Genomic DNA, 21,233 nt, shown 5'->3' with positions numbered 1-21,233 from the left:
AGAGATGAGTTAATCTTCCACTAAGCTCAGCAAGATGAGATAGATGTAAATTCTTGGGACCTAGCTTTTTTCCCTTTGGACCTTAATGCTCTAGCTATTCCTGTATTTTCAAACCTTTTTCGCGAGATTTGACCTAACACTTCATTGTGAGTAAAGTCTAATTTTCATTCTAGGACTTGGCCTGTGAAATATTTTATAGTCTTTACCCTAGGGATTGCAATCATACAGAGGCAGAACATTGTAATTGGCCTACTGTTCCTCACTTAAACTTGGTGGCTGGCCCCATTCCTCTTACTAATGTTGACATTAATTGCCTGAGGGAGGCAAGTGATTTTTAAATGTAGGTTTACATGTTTCTCATTAGAAATAATAAACTTACAATGTTTTTCATGTGTTTCACTAGTATGGTCAGCTTCGCATCCTCATGTGATATCACTAACTGCACCTTAGGCGTCTTGTCAGGAAACTTCTCACCTGATAAAGCAATAGAATTTCAGTGGGTTAAGTTGGAAGCGGTTCATCACAGGATAAATTAGACATTTAAAGAGTAAAATAGGACCAATGAATAATGTGCAAAAGAAACATTTTTCAGATCATGTAGAAAACATAATACTGTTTCGGAAACTGAGTTGGTTGAAGATGGGATTTTTGTCTAATCATCCTGAACCCTCTCTTTCTCCTTATATTTTGTATTTTTGATTGATTTTGTGTTTGTTTTGATTATTTTCCCAATTATTTAAATTTGCAAACTTAGTGCCATTTTTGGCTCCAAATTTCTCAATGTTCAGCACAATAAGGGTAAGTATTAGAGAGCATGAAAGTGTTGACTTTAAAAGTCAGTAAGCCTGGGGTTCAGGTCCCAGGACTATACTTAAGACTGTGTTATAATAACTAAGTTAATTAACTTCCTTAAAGTGGAGATAATAGTTACCTACTTCAGAATAGTTGAGATGATTAGCTGAGAAATTCAAAAGTTTTCACAATGTAATCTCTCAATAAATGTTTGCAATTAATAATAGTCTTCTCCACATATTTGCATTCATTTCTTCCTGTCTAGTTCCATAGCTCCTAGTTCAGACTTATACGAATATCTTGTCTGAACTACTAGAACATTCTCTTCCCCTCTCCTAGAACTCAAATCTATTTGGACACAATCACCAGTGTAATTTTCCTATGGCAACTTCTATAAAATTACTGTTTTTTGTTGTTGCTTATTTATTTTTGAGAGACAGAGAGTGGGGGAGGGGGCAAAGAGAGAGGGGACAGAGGATCCGAAGGCACTCCTGTGTTAACAGCAGCAGGCCAGTGCGGTGCTTGAACTCATGAACTAGAGATCACGACCTGAGCCAAAGTTGCATGCTCAACCAACTGAGCCACCCACGTGCCCCTATAAAATTACTCTTTTAATCAAAGTACTCTTCATAGATTGCCAGTTCCTGTGAAAAAAAATCTGAATTTCTCAGACTTATATTTTTGCTTCCTATTGTATTGAATATTTCTGTTTTTTTTTTTATTTCCCACTGTCTTTATTCCATACTGTAGTCTGTATGTTCAGTTCTACAAACATGCTCTGCTATATTATTCTCTTTATATGAAATGACCTCTTCTACCATTTTTGGCTATTGAACTTTTATCTTTCTACAAGGACTAATTAAAATGCAAAATAGTTTCTGTGGTCATCTCTCTCTGAACTCCCCTAACACAGCCCTTATCACTTAATATTTGTATCGTAATTATTATCTTACATGCCTCAATTTGTTTCGTGGACTATAATCTCCCCCAAGGATGACTTTTTTTCCTATATCCTCAAGAGATGTATAAATCAGTGTTGCTCCATAATGTCACACTAAACTTTTATTTAATAACAAAAGTAGTCTTATTTTTTTTCGAGTTATATCATTCCATCAATAAAATGAAGGCTCTCATTTTTTAATTAAAAATTTCTGGTTTATAGCCCAAAGATTAAGCATAATTTTCAGTGTCTCTGATATTTCCATTGCTAATCTTTGGTTGTATATTCTCTGAGGGAAGTTAGAGAGAAGTTTATTAATAACAAGAAATTTGGCAGCGTTCTGCTGTGGGCTCATTGTGGTCCACATTGTTTTCTGAGAGCCAGTTTCAGCTCTGTAATCCTCTCTAACCTTTGAGAATTAAACTTGACTGGTATGTTTCCTTTTCCAAAGATTTTTACATGTTTATGAGAGTAGTTTACACATTGTACATTGGTAATTTTTTTTAAGTTTGTTTATTGATTTTGAGAGAGAGAGGGAGAGAGAGAGTCCCAAACAGGCTCTGTGCTGTCAGTGCAGAGCCCTACAGAGGGCATGATCTCACAAACTGTGGGATCATGACCTGAGCCAAAATCAAGAGTCTTACGCTTAGCCAATGGAGCCACTCAGGTGCCCCTGTATGTAGATAATATTAATTAATTTTATCATCAATGTGCATTATTGATATTGAAATAATTAAAATTGACATTGTTTCTTACAATTGAAATGGTAATTACATAAAAATAATTAAAAATTTCCTTAAAATATCTTGATTACAATGACTGAGAGACATTATGAGTTAGAGGTACTATGGGATAATTCTGATTGTAGTACTGAGGTAAATGGAATTCATAATAAAAAAATTTAATTGGATTTTTGGTATGAGCATGTTAAAAATGATGACTTTTTGATGTACAATGGACATTATTTTTGCATTAAAGTGTGAAAAGATTACTAGCTAGAAACTCAATGCATTTAATCAGAGGACTTTTAGGTTGAAGGTAAGAAATTAGCAAAAATTTATGATTGAGTGTCTAAATAGTAACCATATAACTGTTATTTGAACTGACTGAAGGTGATATTCCACTCTGAAACTCTTGTGCCAGATCAGTAACCAGATCTGTCAATACCTGGCAGAATTCAGAACTCAGTGAAAATTCAGACCACCAGGAAGTTTTAGTAGTCAGTGTAGTAATAGTAGAGGTACTTAATATTTCTAGAACTCTTACTGTATGCCAAACATTGGCTGAGAGCTTTATGTACATGAACTCACTCATCCTCATAGCAATTCTATAAAATTTGTGTTACCTCCGTTTTACACATGTGGGAACAAAAGCATTTGGTCAGAAGTCATGCAGACAATAAACCATGTAGGGTCAAATGATCTCTAAAGCCTATGTTCTTAAACGTGTTGTAAAGGGGCAAACATGGGGGCAATAATCTAAGGGAAAGAAATGAAGAACCCAGGGAGGGAGAATTTTGGGAATAGTTCCATATGGACAAGAAGATGCTGGAATATTTTGACTTTCTGCTTCAAGTTAGTCTGGAGAATCTGATTATACTTAATTTAATCATTTATAATAACCCTAAGAACTAATGGGACACCTGGGTAGCTCAGTCAGGTGTCTTACTCTTGACTCAGGTCATGATTTTGGCTCAGGCCATGATCTCATGGTTGGTGAATTTGAGCCCTGCCTCAGACTCTGTGCCGTGCTGACAGCTTGTCCTTACTCCCTCATGTGCGTGCACTCTTTCTATCTCTTTCTGTTTGATCCTAAGAATGATTGTGTTGAAATGTTTGAATGTATGACACTATAGCAGATAATACAGCACTCATTATGCATCCTGTGTCCATTAATGTTAAGAAATAGCATTTCAAAATCTAACATTTTCAGATGATAATATATTAATAATTAAAAAAATAAAAATTTACTTTAAAAGTATACAGCAAAACATCTTCCCCCATTCCTAACACCTATCCACCTAGTTCCTTCACCATTATTTCATTAGTCTCCCATATGTCCCTCCAGAGGGACATTTCTCCTTCCACAATTTCTCCACATAAGCAAATACGAATAAGTATTTTTATCCACTCCCCCCCTTTTCCACAAAAGGAATAGCATATTTACTATTCTGCACAAAGATCTTGGAGACATTTTTATAATAACACAGAGTTTATTTATTTTTTAAAATATAGTTTCATACAAGGTGAAATACCATAATTTATTTAACCAGTTCCCTATCGATGGGCATGAGGGCAGTTTCCAATGTTTTCCAGCTGTTACAAACCATGCTGCAATAAATAGCTTTGTATGCATGTCATGTTGTACCTATGCACAAATATTATAGGATAAATTTCCAACAGAATTGATGGTCAAAGGGTATTAGCCATTTGTAATTTTGATAAATGTTGCTAAATCACCTTCCATGGAGGTTGTAGCAATTTGCATTACCACTAGCAGTGTCTAAGAGTGCCTGCTGATTTGTAACCAAGCTTATTAATTAAATTTTTGAATTTTTGCCAAATCTGATGAGTTAAAAATGGTATCAGTGTAATTTTAATTTGCATTTTTATTATGAGTGAGTTTGAGGACCCTTTCTTTTGCTTAAGAGCCTTTGTATTTTGGGGTGCATACATCTTTTCATATTCTTTCCACAATTTTTTATTTGGTTATTGTCTTTTTCTTACCAATTTTTAGATGGTTATACATTTGACAACCAACTCTGTGATAAATTGCAAATATTTCACCCATTTTGTCATTTATCTTTGAATTTTTTAAAAGTTTGCTATAGTTTTTCTATATCATGCAAAATTATTATGGCTCCTGGATTTGTAGTGTTACCTATACCAGCTCATCCTCAGATTATAAAAGATTCTTCTACGTTTTCTTTGTTATATATATGGTTTTGTTATTTACATTTAAAATCTTTCATCCATTTGGTCTTTAACCTGGCATATGGTCTGAAATATGCTATCTCATCACCATTTATTGAATTTTCCCTTAGTGGTTTGACCACATATTAAATTCCTGGATGTATTTGACCCTATTTATGTACAATCTGTTATGTTCTATTTATTCATTCTTTTTAGGCCAACACTACACTGTTTTAATTACCAAGGCTTTGTAATGTATTTTATAGGGCTAGTATTACCTCTCTGCTTGTGTTCAATTTTCCTGGTCTTTATATATTTTTGTTTATGAACTGTAGAATTAACATCTAATTAAAAATAAATCTATTGATATTTAAAAAATTATATTCAGAATTATATCAGAAATATCTGACATAAGATTCATGATGTAGAATCTTCCTATACAAGAGAGCATGCTATTGGGTCTTTCCATTTGCTCAAGGCATCTTTGAAATCCCTCATTAATGCTTTGAAGTATTTTTCATTTGCTCTTGCATATTTCCTGTTCAATTTATTCCTAAGGTTTTTTTTTTTTTTTTGGCTGCTATTGTAAATGGGATCTATCTTTCTTTCTTTTCTTCTTCTCCTTCCTCCTCCTCCTCCTCCTCCTCTTCTTCTTCTTCTTCTTCTTCTTCTTCTTCGCTGCCTCCTCCTCCTTCTTCTTCTCCTTCTTTTTAAGTTTATGTATTTATTTTGAGAGAGAGAGTGCAAGTGGAGGAGGGGCAGATAAAGGGAGAGAAGGAATCCCAAGTAGACTCTGTGCTGTTAGCGCAGATCCAGATGCATGGCTCCATCTCATGAACTGTGAGATCATGACCTAAGCTGAAATCAACAGTTGGATGTTTAACCAACTGAGCCACCCAGGTACCCCTGGGATTTATCTTCCATGTTTATTTTATCTTTATCTATACATCAATTTGGTACCTGATACCTTTATTGAATTTTCATCATTTGTGCTAGATTCTTAGTTGATTCTTATTTTTTTAGGTATGTAATCATGTTACTGGCAGACATTGTTTGTTTTGTCTTCTCTTTGCCAAACTTTGTTTCTAAGATTTTTTTTCAATTTCATACAATCATTTCACAAATATTTATGGATATCTTATGGACAAGGCACTGTTCTAGACCCTTGGAACAGGTTAGACAAAATTCCTCTCTTGGCATTTCTATAGTAGCCAGGGATATATAAAAAGCAAAACCACACAATAAACAAGTAAAGTTTATTATAAGCTGAATATGATAAATGATAGGAAAAAAAACACCCAGAACATGATGAAGGCACTGAGGACTAACAGAATAAGAGTCAGTTTGCAATTTTAGATAGGATGATCAGTGTACGTCTCATTGAGAAGGTAAATTAAAAAGTTATTTTTTAATTTATTATTTTTGAGAGAGAGAAAATGCATGCCTTAGTGGGGAAGAGGTTGGGGGGGGGTGCAGGTACAGGATCTGAAGTGGGGCTAGAACTCTTGAACCATGAGATCATGACCTGGGTGAAGCCGGACTCCGCTTAACTGACTGAGCTACCCAGGTGCCCAGAGAAGGTTAATTTTTAGCAAAGACCTAAAAAGAGGTGAAACAGTAAGTTACCTGTTGGTAACCATGATGATCATGGGCATAGTGTCTTATTTTATAGTTTAGTGGAAATGCTTTTCCACTGTTTCCTTGTCATGCCTGATGTGGGCTTTGGATAGCCAAGATAGATACATTTTCTCATGTTAAAGCATTACCCATTTATTTTTATTTGAGTGCTTTGTCAAGAAAGTTTACTGAAATTTATCAAGTGCCTTTCCAGGGTCTATAGAGACAACCATATGATTTTTCTCTTTAAGTCTTTTAAGATGATAACATGTATACTGTATATTACCAATATTGAACCATTTTTGCATTTCTGGTCCTGGTGAATTTCATTCCTTTCGTGTGATGATGGATTATTTTGGCAAATATTTTAGAATTTTCCATTGATACTCAGAAGTGAGATTAGGCTGTGATTCCTTTTTTGCTGTTCTTGTATTCCTTGAAGCTACCAGCATAAATACTTTATATGCTTCATAAGAATAATATGGAAAAATTTCCTTATTTTTCTCTGCTCTGGAATTGTTTAACAGTGGAATCACCTACTTTTTAAAGGTTTTATAGAATTCCTGTGGAAATCATCTGAACTTGGTAGTGTTCTAAAGTTTGCTTTTTGAAGCTTGTTCTTTTCTCTCAAACTTGATCTTTTCTAGAGCAAGGAAATTGTGTTTTCCTAGAACACTATCTATTTCAGACAGATTTGCAAATTTAGTTTTGTAGACTTGAGCAAAGTAGTCTCCTACTATTCTTCAGTTTCATCTTTTTCTATGGTTACTTCTTGATTCTCCTTTTGTATTTTACATATTTGCATTTGCCCCATTCGTTTTAATGTTTATTTGTTTTGGGGAGAGACAGAGACAGAGCGTGAGTGGGGGGGGGAGCAGAAAGAGAGAGGGAGATACATAATCTGAAGCAGGCTCCAGGCTGTCAGCACAGAGCCTGACGCGGGGCTCGAACACACTAACGGAACCGTGAGATCATGACCTGAGGCGAAGTCGGATGCTTAATGGACTGAGCCAACCAGGCATCCCTGCCCCCAGTCTTGTGATTATATTAGCCATTGGCTTTTTTATTTTATTGTTTACTTTTAAACTTCCAGATTTATTTATTCTGTTTTCTGTGTTCTAACTCATTAATCTCTACTTGACTCTTCATCCATTTATTTTTCTTTTTTGTATTCCTTTGTTTTGTTTTGTGGTCTTATTCCAATTGTCCCAGTTATTGAGCATTGCTTTATCTTTCTCCCAAGTTTGTGAGATGTACTGTTATTCTTTAGAAATTTTGCCATTTTGTGCTTTAAGTCCTTTTGGCCCAAGAGTTAAGAGAGGTTTGTTTTCATAAATATCTAAACTTAAGTATCTTTTAGCTTTCTGAATTTTTAAAATTAATTTCTCACTTTACTTTCTCATGATTAAAAAATATGTCTGTACTATTTCTACTTTTTAGGATTTATTGAAATTTTCCTTGTGGCCTAATATATAATCTATTTTCATGATTTTCAGGATAAAGAGTTTTTATATAAATTACCAATTTTCCTTATTAATTTTATTTAGTGTTCTTTGTGTTTACTTATTTAAACATTTTTAAATGTTTTTATTTATTTTTGAGAAAGAGAGAGAGAGAGAGAGAGAGAGAGAGAGACAATGCAAGTTGGGGAGGGCAGACACACAGGGAGACAGAATCTGAAGCAGGCTCCAGCCTGTGAACTGAGAGATCATTACCTGAGCCAAAGTCGGACGCTTAACTGACTGAGTCACCCAGGCGCCCCTATATCTACTTACTTTTTTCACTCAGTCTTTCATAAATCAAGAGAAGTTAATTAGAATATCCTATTACCAGTCTGTGTATTTTTCCTTGAATGTTCCATAATTTCTGCTTTATATGTGTTGCTGTCATATAGTTGATATGTAGTCATAACCACTCATATCGTTATTGAGAATTGTACTTATGATAGTTTAAAGTTGTATTCTTGTTTAATTCAATGCTTCTTGTCTTAAATGCCACCTTTTCTTTATTAACATCATGGCTTCTGGTCTCCATGTCCTAATGTACCTGTGCTTGGAGTTTAATTTTTAATTTTTAAAAATCATTTTCTCTTAGGTGTGTTTTTACATAAAGTATAGAGTTATGATTTATACTTTTACTCCAACTGGAAATTTTTTCTTATAGATGAGTTTAAGCCCATTTCTACTTATTGATACAATAGATTCATTTTCTGTTATTGTTTTATGTTATTAAAGAAATATAACATTTTTGTTTTTATAATTTTTAAAGAAAATCTTTGGCTATATAATTTGTTTTTATTTTTATGTACTTGTAATACTTAGAAAACTTTTACCTTTGTTATAGTGGTTACTTTTATTTAGTATTCTTAGACTTTTATATTTTTGACAATATTTGTTTCCTAATAGAGACAGAGATAAAATTAATGTGTATAAAATTTTGCACTTGACTTTCATCTACCACCTAATTATATTCAATGTTATAATCTTTCTCAGTGTTTCCCTAACACTAATATTACATATGCTACAATTATTTTTATCACGTGATTTGTTAGGTTTTAGCGATATCTTTTGATACTCAGCTTTTAGAAATAAAATAATTAGAAAAAGTCTTCTAACTCTCATCTTTTTTTATCTTTTCTTGCCTGCATTAGCCACAAATAAAAGTCTAAAATAATTTTCTAATTGGAAACATGGTATTTTATGATATAATATAGCAAATGCGTAAAATTTAAAGATTTCAACTTTCAAAAACAACCTAATATAAATATTTATTTCTAAGTAGCCCCAGCCCTCCCTTTCTTGTCCTTCCATCTCATTAAAAGTTACATTGAAAACCTGGGTAACATACTTCAACGTATAGATAATTGACTGAGTTCTGCTAGAGTAAGTAGCTATAACATTAACCAGAGAGACCCTGCCATGGAGACAGTGGCTTCAAGTTCCCTTTTAAATTAATAGCATCTCCAACTGGAGGTTGGTAATGTGAGGTAATGATTGAAAACTCCGGTTTGCAACCATTTGTTGTTATCAACGGCATATAAACATGTTTATTAATTCATCCTCTTAACTCTGACAACTGTTATCTTTGATCATGTTCTACTCCATTACCTATGTTATTGTCACTGTACCTTGACAATAAAATCTATCTTCTTCATGTCAGTGTTGTGTACTTGTAGAGGATGGATAGATTTATATTTTTGTGGAGGTACTATTTTGCATGGGACCTCTATTAATTTGGGGGAGCATAGAGGATCATGCTATTAGAGAGTTAAAGAGTATACAAGATAAAATGCAGCAACTTTCTGGGTAGTGCTTTGGGTGAGTCTGGTTGAGTCCATATTTAATGTGGTAATTTGTAGAAGATTTCTTTTCTAGGTGCTACTTCAAGAGAATTCTAGTGGTTGGGAAGCAGTGAAGTTCTTGTGCCTGGGCACTGCCATGGGAAGTGGGAAGTGTGGGAGAAGTGGCATGATTTGGGATTTTAGTTTTCTTCTCTTTGTCCCTTTAATAAAAATGACAAGTTACCTTGGTAGAGAATATAAATGTGTCATACATTGTTCTTTCTGTCATCAATCATTTATTCAGTAATTATTTATGGAGAGCGAATCTATAGTAGACCAGACACTGTGCTAAGCCCTGGGGTTACATTGTGAGCAATATAGACATGGATCATGTCTTCATGAATTTCTAGTCTACAAAGAAGCACACAAAGCCATAATCACCACTGCAATAATTTTGAAAAAAAAAAAAAAGCATTTTAGGAGTAAAGAGCAAAGACAATTGAGATGAGATATGAAGGATGCAAAAAAAAAAAAAAAAAATGGTGGAGAAGGTAGAATGGGAGTCAAGTGGTCCAGGCAGAGAAAGATCCATTTGTTACGTGCTGGTGTGCTTGTCTTAGTTGAGGAACTGGAAAAAGAATCAAGATAGGGAAGGGTCTGATATTAGGGCTGGAAAAGGAAACTGGAGGATGCCAGATTCTGCTGGGATGCCATCATGAGAATTTTGGTCTTTACCCTAAGGGCAGGGGCAACTATATAATTTGTGAGGCTCAGTGATAATGAAAATGCAAAGCGAAAATGCAGGGTCCCTTTTACAAAAATTATTAAGAATTTTGAAATAGTGACAGAGTATTAAACCAAGTGCAGGACCTTTCTAAGCACTGTGCCTAGTGTGACTGCACAAGTCACAAACCCATGAACTTGGCCCTGCCTAAGAGCAACGGGAAGCCAAGGAAAAGTGTGAAGTAGAGAAGAGTATTGATTGGATTGGCACTTTAAAAGACAAATTCTTGGGGCGCCTGGGTGGCTCAGTTGGTTAAGCATGGGACTTTTGATTTTGGTTCAGGTCATGACCTCATGGTTTGTTGAGTTTGAGCTCTGTGTCCAGCCCTGTACTGACAGTGTGGAGCCTACTTGGGATTCTCTCTCTCTCTCTCTCTCTCTCTCTCTTTGCCCCTCTCCCGTGCTCTCTCTCTCTCTCAAAATAAACAAACATTTTACAAAAAGACAAATTCTGGGGCGCCTGGGTGGCTCAGTCGGTTAAGCGTCCGACTTCAGCTCAGGTCATGATCTCACGCTCTGTGAGTTCCAGCCCCGCATCGGGCTCTGTGCTGATAGCTCAGAGCCTGGAGCCTGCTTCAGATTCTGTGTCTCCCTCTCTCTCTGGCCCTCCCCAGTTCATGCTCTGTCTCTTTCTGTCTCAAAAATAAATAAACATTAAAAAAAAAAGACAAATTCCTTTTTTATTTTTATTGAAAAAAATTTTTTAATGTTTATTTATTTTTGAGAGAGGGAGACAGAGCATGAGTGGGGGACAGGAGAGAGAGAGACACAGAATCCAAAGTAGGCTCCAGGCTCTGAGCTGTTAGCACAGAGCCTGATGCAGGGCTTGAACCCATGAGCTGAGAGATCATGACCTGAGCCCAAGTCAGATGCTTAACCAACTGGGCCACCTAGCCACCCTTGTGTTTTGTTGTTTTGAAACAATAGGCTGTATTTCATATGCAGTCAAATATTGAGAATCAAATCTTTTGTCTATCACCACTCTGCCAAAACAAGTCTTGAGTATTGTATGATGTAGTAAGAAATTAGCAATGAGAAAAAAATCAAACCACCATTTTATTTTTTACAATAATCCTAATTTTTCGTGTGCTTATGTATTTCAAACATCCTATAGAGAAATAATACCTCAGCAAAACTACAAATTTGATAGTGATCCACAGTTTAATTTTTTGATACATAGAGAAACAATTTCCCTTAAGGACTTTTATGACAGAATAGAGATCAAGCTATTACTCTTTAAAAAGTCTGACAACTACAGAAATCAGCAACCTTATGCTTTTTTTTAAATCTCGTTAGTTCAAGTTTATAAATACTAATGGTAAAAGTTATCCCCAGCTAACAATATTTTTGAAAAGAAGATAATTGTTAGATATTTGTGTATCATGACAAGAAAAAAAGGAAATATTTTTTGGGGGGGACGTCATTCTTTAGATACATGTGATTAATTATAAGAAATTACCTTATATTTACTTAAAAATATTTATGGTTTGTTCTACTAACTATATTTACTTAATAATGTTTATGGTTTGTCTATATAAGCAAAGTGTCAGAGAGTGATGTCAAATTTGGAGATTGTGAGAACAGAGCAATGATTAGTGGGGAAGTGAGGCCTCAGTTTAAAGTTGCTTCAGTCTAACAGAAGAAGTAGGCTGACACACATATAAATATACAACTTAATAAGCAATTACACTATTCAACTTGATCTGGTTGTATAGACCTCTGCACTTAAGTGTAAGTAACTACAATGTTAGATACCAGCAGAGGTGAGAAGCCGATGGGTCTAATCTTAAAGGCAAAGAATCACAAGGAGGATACGGATAAAATAAAAACAGAGAGCTGTGAAGGAAAGGAGGGTGAGGCCTAGCAAATTATGGGCTTGCAAATCTTTGTGAGATAAAAACCAGTATCAGTATTTGATAGCTACTGGCAATGGAATTATACTATGGACACTTAAAATTAATGGGACATTCAAAGAGAGTTCCTGCCAGTCTGGGAGAAATGCTAGAAAAGTTCATTAGGATTAACACACATTTGGCGGAAAATAGGGTAGATAATTGTGCTGGGATAGTTTGGGATCCAGGTAATAAAAGAAGACTTTGTGAGGTAATGACTGAGCTTTAAAGGATAAGAGTGAAATGGCTAGATAATTCATAATCATTGTTATTGCCTAATATTTACTTCTGTTGCTTCCTAAGATGTTGAGTAACCTGGAAAACTTACCTGCAGGGGAAAACAAGAACTCTGTCTCTGACATGCAATTCCACCTCGAAGCACAATTAATTGAAATGAGTTAATAGCGTGACATCATGTAGTTATCATAAATGGACAAACACAACTCGGTTTAATTTAACTTGAACATATTTTAAGGGGTTAAAAAGCTTTGGAAATGGAAAAGACCCTTAAAGCTTATTCTTTAAAAAGATTTTAATTTGAAAGTTGAAAAAAATACGTAGTTGTGATTTTTATGCACAATTATATTGAAACTCAAAAATTGTACATAGTAATAATGATAAAATTACTTGCCTAGGTCCACAAATGATGGTTCTTCAATTGTTTGTTGCACAGGCTCAGAGAGGAAAAAACTAAGCACGCAATCACTCTGAAAAAAAAAAAAGAAAATATAATATTTCTTCATATGTTACTTATTTATTGCTCCCATTCACTAGTAGAGGATAGACCCCTAATTTAATATGACTGGTGTTCTAATAAAAAAGGGAAGTTTAGACACAGGTATTTATGTAGGAAAGACAATGTGAGGAGACATAGGCAGAAGATAGCCTTTTATAAGTCAAGAAGAGAGGCCTGGAATAGATTCTTCCCTCACAGCCATCAGAAGGAAACAACCTTGTTGACACCTTGACTTTAGACTTTCATATTCCAAAAACAAGAGACAACATATTTCTGTTCTTTAAATCATCCAGCTTGTGGTACTTTGTAATAGCAGCCCTAGGTAAGCAAGACAGCACCCAATGCTGATCCCTTCATCTATGTCCTAGATTCTATTTCTTCCTCCTTAGGAACCTTGTGGAATATCTCAATCTATATGTTAGTAACTTTACTTTCTTCCTTTCTTTCTCATCAGCATAAAGTAGTCTCTCCATTTTAACAACTAGCAAACAGAAGAGTCAAACCACACAAAGTATACTCACACGTACTGTCACTAATGCCCCTTTCGAATCCTGTTATTTCTGCCCCCTCCCTTCCTTGACACAAACCTATGGGAAGAGCTACCAACATTCATACTGGTTTCACTTCTTCAATTTCTACTCTATGGTCTACAGCACTCAGGATTCCCCCCACTAATCATTCTCCAAAAATGCTTACAACATCATCTCTAATAACTTTTTCTTTTTTCATGTCTCCCGCCCACCCCACCCCACCAAATCTGATGGGGATTTTCTTGGCTATTATATAGCTACTCTATTTCTAGTGAAAAACTCTCTATCATTTGTTTTTATGATACTAGGTTGTCTCAGTTTTGCTTCCATTTGTCCCGTCATCTCTTTTTGGACTTTTTTTTTTTCAGGCTCCTTTTCCTTTTGGTTATAATTTAAGTTCTAGTGTTCTTCACTTCCAGGCCATCTCTCTCACTCCTGACACATTCTTTCTGGGTGATGGTATCCCTTTTGGCAGCTTCTACAATGATGCACCAATCTAAACCTTTATCCCAGATCTGTCTCCTGAGCCTCAGCCCTCTATATCAAAACACCTATTTGTTGGCTTCCTTGACTTTTCTAAAGACAATTACAACCAAAAAGTACACCAATAACTGCATTTTCTTTGCCTTCAATTTGCTACTTCTTCCTATGTCCAGGCTCAAAATAGAGTGTATTTTTTAGACTCTCCATTGTTCCTTACTCCACACATAATATTTATTGCTAAGTCCCCTATTGAATTCCTAAATATCTCAACTACCCATTTCTTCTTTCCAGGTATGCTTCTGAGTTCCAACATCCTCACTTTTCACCTAAATTACAGCAGGGATTCCCAACTCTTACCTTGCTACTCTTTTTTTTTTTTTTCCTTAAAACTGAAATTTATTCTTTTATTTATTTATTTATTTATTTATTTTTATTTATTTATTTATTTTTTTTCCAATATATGAAATTTATTGTCAAATTGGTTTCCATACAACACCCAGTGCTCATCCCAAAAGGTGCCCTCCTCAATACCCATCACCCACCCTCCCCTCCCTCCCACCCCCCATCAACCCTCAGTTTGTTCTCAGTTTTTAACAGTCTCTTATGCTTTGGCTCTCTCCCACTCTAACCTCTTTTTTTTTTTTCCCTTCCCCTCCCCCATGGGTTTCTGTTATGTTTCTCAGGATCCACATAAGAGTGAAACCATATGGTATCTGTCTTTCTCTGTATGGCTTATTTCACTTAGCATCACACTTTCCAGTTCCATCCATGTTGCTACAAAAGGCCATATTTCATTCTTTCTCATTGCCACGTAGTATTCCATTGTGTATATAAACCACAATTTCTTTAATCCAATCTGTTTTCCACTTCATAGTCAAACTGATCTTTCAAAATAAATATCTAACAGTTAACTGCTTAAAACCCAGCAATGGCTCCTTATTGCTTTTATGAAACAGGCCAACTGCTTCACAAGGCTTGTAAGACCTTTTTTGCTTAGGATATTGCTCATTTCCCCTCTTTATCTCTCACCATTTCTCTTCTAGGACTTCATGCTTAACTACACTGAATTATATTTCTTTCCTCAAGTGTGTCAGCTCTCTCACCTCTTTGTCTTCCTACACACTTTGTCGTTATCCATCCTTTCCACACTTATCCTCCCATTTGCCCAAGGTTTTTCATGTGCTTTCTTTTCTACTCTTTTAGCCTCGTCGATAGGATATCAAGAGGAGGGATTGTCATTTATTCACTCATATCTAATAGAGTATTTTTGCTTAATCAATATTTATTAACCAGAACTGAGATCTGTTTTTACATAAAGAATACATTGGTTTTCCAATGCATATATTGTTATCTATGTAGCAGTTTTATGCATCAGTGTAAATTAGTTAATTACCAAATTTTGATCTCTATGTATTAATCTCTTGTGAACTTGCTTAATAAGAATCTATCCCCAGGAAATGTATCCATATTCAGGATGCTGACCAAATCAAGTTTTTTGTTTTTTTGTTTTGTTTTGTTTTGTTTTGTTTTGTAAGCTTAAAGTCAAACTTCAGACTGTGTAGAATTTGTTGAAGAAAATTTGACCTTCTTGGGCCTTTTGACAACTAGTCAATTATTCTTCTCTGGCGACATTTTGGCCTCACCACCCAATGGTTATTAAACTTCAATAATAGGCAGAATATCTTCCCAATTAGTGTCTGAAATGTCACAACTAGCCAATTATTCCCTTGTGTTTACACTGTCATATCCTTGAAATCCTCATTTGTAATTCTGGGTGTGGGTGACATACTAAATACTAATTCCTTATTGTAACGAGATTGTTTTCATTCTTGAGGAGAAACATGACTCAGTGTCAATGGAGGGAGAAATCAATAAAAGAGATGAAGAGGGGAGGAAAAGTAATGTTGTTGGATCTTAAAATAATTAATTTTGAAATTTTCTCAGACTTGGCTTTACTCACGTGCATGCCTCCCACTGCTTTTTAGCACACTGCACCACTATAGAGTATGAGTTATAGAAATGTCAGTACTAAAGTTGTTCTTACTGATGACTTAGATCAATGTTCTCAGTTGGGTTTGTATTGATCCCCAAGCAGTGTAGCTACATTTAGTTGTATAGGTTGTATACTGAGCAACATTACAGGTGCCATTTTTACATGGATTCTAAGTATAATCCTACTTAGCAGTGTTCCCCATAAGTAGGGCTGGCAGATATAGCAAACAAAACCAGAGGATGTCCATGCAATATTTGCAACATACTTATTCTAAAAAGAGATATGTTTATCTCAAATTCAAATTTAACTGGGTGGCCTGCATTTTACTTGCTACCCTACAATATGAGGTGTCTAGAAAACGTGTGGGCACACTTTTGGTTGTCTCAGAGGATATAACTGGCAATTAATGGGCAAGGCCACTTATCCTAAATGTGCTGCAATACCCAGGAGGTTCTCACATTATGAAGAGTGTTTCTTTTCTGCTTAGTTCTTCAAAAGGTAATGGTCTCCCAGGTTAAAACAAAACAAAACAAAAAACTCTGAAATTAATTACTCTATTCTAGAAGTGAGAAACCTGAATATTAGATAGCATAAGTGATTCAGTGATTGAAATTAGTACCAAAAACAAAACAAAACAAAAAACAAAATGCAACCAACCAACAAAGCCCTGTGTTACCTGTGTTATCATTGCCAATGGCCTATAGATGTGAAGAATGCATATGGGAGACAGGTGGGAGATGCGGCTACAGAGTCCTAGAGCACACTAGTTCTATAGAAACCTGAAACTACTGTGACCTGTTGATGAATGTTAAGCAGAAAAGCATCACAATCAGATATTTTTAGAAAGGTGACAGTGTAGCATTGTGGAGAAAGAAAGGCAGCAGCCAGTTTTGGAGAATATCATCAGCAACATATTGTATTTTCTAAGCATATTGTATTTTCTAATTTTCCATTGTGCTTTCCCATTAATTCTCTAAAATGGCATTTGCATTCTCTCCCATTCCCTTTATCTCTCTGGTCCTGGTGGTGGGGTAGGTAGCCTCCTCGCATCTCCTTGCTCTTCTAACCTCCATTCTTTCTTCTTTTATAAAAATACCCTGCTTTGAAGATCATGTCTGCTGACTCTACTGCCCTCCCCACCTCCCTTGCCATTGCACTTGTCTACTGACCTCTAGGTCACTGACCTTCATTTCTTGAACATTTTCCACCCTGGAACATTGTCATTTTCTTCAATAGTTCTTGTCGTAATTCACACTTTTATTTTATTTTATTTATTTTTGAAATAATTTTGTGTTTTACTTTACTTTTTTTTTTTTTTTTTAGAGAGAGTATATGAGCAGAGGAGAGGGGCATAGCGAGAGAATCTTAAGCTGGCTCCACGCTGAGCATGGAGCCCAACATAGGGCTCTATCCCATGACCTGAGCCAAAATCAAGAGTCGGACATTCAACCAACTGAGCCACTCAGGCGCCCCATTTCACGCTTATCTTAATATTCACACAAATTATCCTTTCCCGTGGTAGTTTCTTTGCTTTTTAACTCCTCTCACCTATTGATGTTGTTCTGCATCCTACTCAGGCACTCACTCCTGTTCCCTTGATCTTGTCTCGATCAGTGAAGAAAGCGCTTTCATTATCTTGATAAGAATTTCTATAAGCTACCACCAACACATCTATCATCTTACTTCACTTCTACTCTTTCCTCCATTACATGGGTGGACTGTCTGTACTTTAATCTCACACTGATTTGTCACAAGATATCATGCTCTTTACTCAAGGTTAACACTTTGGCCTCTGGCTAAGTTCTCATTTTTCTCATCATCAGTTTTTACTTCTTCAATAGATCTTCCTACCAGCATACATATATACTATAACATTTCAGTAAACAAAATTTCTTGACCTACATTTTCCTGCACATTATCTTATTCCTGTTCATCCTTAGATAAAAGCCCCTGCAAGGATAATTTCCTATTTTTATCCTAAATGCCTCTCTTCATATTCTCCTTTGAACCTATTCTTTTTTTTTTAAATTTATTTATTTTTGAGAGAGAGAGAGAGAGAGAGAGAGAGCGTGTGCACACGAGTTGGGGAGGGGTAGAGAGAAATACAGAGATCCCAAAAGAGAAATCTGGGCTGACAGCGCAGAGCCCTATGTGGAGCTCAAACTCACAAACCATGAAATCATGACTTGAGCCGATATCAAGAGTCAGAAATTTAACCAACTGAGCCACTCAGGCACCCCTCTTTTGATCCTGTTCTAGTCAGAGTTTTGTTTCTAACACTCCCATCAAACTGTTGTTAAATTCACCAATGATACTCATTTTTCTAAATCCAGTGGTCAATTCTCAATTTTTGACCTAGCAGTAGTATTTGAAACAGCTGATTTTGCTTTCTTTGAATTTAATTTTCTATTTGATTCCAGGCATAAAATGCTTCTGGTCTCTAAGAGGTCGCTTTTTTCTCAACCTCTCTTGTTGATTCTCTCCCATCTTCTCAAACTTTAAACTTGGTATGCTGCAAGGTCTAGTCCTCAGATCTCTTCTGTGTTTACATTTCACCCTAAGTAATCTCATCTAGTCCTATGGCCTAGAAAACCAATTATTTGCTGACAACTTCAATATTTGAATTTCCAGCCTTTCTTTTTCCCTCACCTCAAGACAGTCAATTTTCCTCTTGACATCTCTGATTAGAAATTTTGTATGGAACTCAAACCTAGTGTATTTTGATCTAAACTCCTGTTTGCTCCCACTCTCCACTGCTCTGCCTATAGTTTTCTCCATCACAGCAAATATTCAGCCAATACAGACTTGTATGGCCCTAATGGTGGGTTAGTGGCTGGCACTTTTCCTGGTCAGTGTCTGTGCCCTAACACTTGTTAAATATTTGGTCTATCCCTCCTATGTGGAACATTATATATTTGGTGAATAAATCAATAAGAGTTTGGGCTTTTTTTAGGGACTCTAAAGTTACTGGTCTTTGATATATCAATGTTTCAGGTCAATGCATTAGGTTTTATTAAACGCTTTATAAGATTATATGCATATTTTCTTTGCTAGAGTAGATGTTTCACTAATATGGGTTTTTTAATGTCTAATAATGCACTTGAAAGTTAGAAATGCAGTCAACAAAAAGCAAATTTGAAAGCCAATTGAACAATTTAAAATTAATATCTGCATCAGCTTATTTTTGTCAAGTTCAGAGCTCTTATTAATATGTTGTTTACCAATTATATTATTAAGCCATTTGCAATTTAAAATGATTGATTTATGAGAAAGCTAATCAATTCAAAGTTGCTCAAAACTTGTGTTTTTCTTACATGAACAAAGACTACAGAGAGTTAAAGTATTTGCAAAGATCAGAAGTAATGTAATATAACACTGAGATCAATTTTTTCTTTCTCTAAAATAACACATTAAGAATTCCCATTTATTAACTGGCAAGCCAACATCTAGAATTGGCTGCAAGATTTAGTTTCAGTGAGTTAAAACAATAAGCTAAATCTATCTCTCTCAAACACTGTGAAAGACTGTAAAAATGTGAATTTAAAAATGAATTCCCATAAGAGTTTTAAATCAAAGTTGAACAGTAATTGTATTTTATTGCTTTTTTCATAAGGTAGCTTGTCAGAATGTCCAGTCTTTAATGTAGTTCAACCCATTATGTTCATATTGGAGTTACATAGAAGAACGACACTATGAAGAACGGTGAACTTCTAAAGAATCTTTCATAATTCTCATTCTAAAATGTCATCAGCACTTCACTAGACTCTGAAAAATAATCTTGGTTTTACTGATGGTACACATGTGACATTTATCCTGCCTGCAAAGTCATCCCAGCCAGCTCCAAATAGGAAAAGAGCAATGTAGTGACAAATGTAGTAATTAACATCTGGGTTTAGCAACCAGGGAACAAGAAACATATGTTCACTATTAAGATGGGATTTACCCATTTGGATTTATTTTGACATTGGATCTCTGCTTAAAATAATAACATTGCCTACACCATAAGTGATATTATTCCTTATTTTAAGAGGCTTTTAGAAATGAGCAGCAATACTGCTAAGAGCTAGAAATTACAGTGAATATAACTTTAAAATTAAAAAGAAAGGAGAGCTGTTTATATATCTCAGCTGAAGTCAGATGTGGGGATATGTATGTTTAGGTACTGCAATCATGTGCTATAACTTATTATTTCATGTGTATATTGTTCTTTATAAACATCTTATTTAGTTTGCAACACAATTCCACCAAAACAGGGCAACATTTAAAGCAAAAAGAATTCCTGTTATCACAACTATCATTTGCTTGTGGAATGAAATTACATTGAAAGGATAAAAAGAAGTTTCTATTAGCTTCAGAGAAGAAAGTAAAGCTAAACAGACAAAAGCCAGGTAGATACAGGACTAGGACATCTAAACTGATGCTTCCAAGCTCATTAAAAGAGATATTGAGGTAGCATAGAATTATAGTCTTCATTTATGCCTATTTTCTTTTATCAACAGATTATATGGGCGTGTGTGTGTGTGTGTGCATGAGAGAAAGAGAGAGAGAGAAACAGAGAGAGACAGAGATTTATAGGCATTGCTCTATCTGGGTCCCTCTTATGTCTTTAGACCAAAGCCCCAAAGATGTGTCTCCCATCTAGCCTAACTCTGATACCTGATATTGGACTTTAAAACAGACTGTTTTGGGGCACCTGGGTGGCTGTCAGTTAAGCGTCCGGCTTCGGCTCAGGTCATGATCTCACCATTCGTGAGTTCGAACCCCACATCAGGCTTTGTGCTGACAGCTCAGAACCTGGAGACTGCTTCGGATTCTGTGTCTCCCTTTCTCTCTGTTCCTCCCCAACTCATACTCTGTCTCTCTCTCAAAAATGAATAAAGATTACAAAAATTAAAAAAAAACACCCTTTTTATCTCATTTGCTCAACAAAAAGCAAGACTGTTTACATTTGTGAATGATACTAGGAGGGAATATAGCAGCTGATTTAGCAAGATTGTCCAGTTTTACATTCAGGCTGCATCTTCTACTTCTTCTCTTCTTTTTCCATTCGCTGCCATATATTTCTTTATGTTCATGTCTGTATTTATCACTGTATTATAAACTCATTGAGAATAAAGTTTATATGGTATTAGTTGAATCTCTCCAATTTGTTCTCTACAACCAATTTAATCCTCTTAGTCTAGAGTGTTATACATAGTAAGTGCCCAATAAAAATTTTAAAATCTTTACAAGGTTATGTTCAGTGATATAGAATATTTTTAGTTACAAATAAATG

The 21,233-nt window shown here is 35.3% G+C and overlaps 1 protein-coding gene across 4 annotated transcripts in view; it reads right to left on the bottom strand.

The window, feature by feature from the left end:
- The window catches only part of PIK3C2G (phosphatidylinositol-4-phosphate 3-kinase catalytic subunit type 2 gamma), a 352,007-nt gene that overhangs the window by 28,133 nt on the left and 302,641 nt on the right, over positions 1-21,233 (bottom strand). For all 4 annotated transcript variants that reach the window (XM_042991840.1, XM_042991839.1, XM_007072860.3 and 1 more), the window contains 2 exons: positions 12,848-12,923; positions 380-474 (listed from right to left, as the gene is read on the bottom strand). In XM_042991840.1, the coding sequence (XP_042847774.1) occupies positions 380-474; positions 12,848-12,923 (171 nt within the window). The remainder of the gene's footprint in view (positions 1-379; positions 475-12,847; positions 12,924-21,233) is intronic.

Source organism: Panthera tigris, chromosome B4 (genome assembly GCF_018350195.1).
Source record: "Panthera tigris isolate Pti1 chromosome B4, P.tigris_Pti1_mat1.1, whole genome shotgun sequence".
In the NCBI taxonomy this organism is placed as follows: domain Eukaryota; kingdom Metazoa; phylum Chordata; class Mammalia; order Carnivora; family Felidae; genus Panthera; species Panthera tigris.
This window is presented reverse-complemented; position numbering and strand designations above follow the sequence as displayed.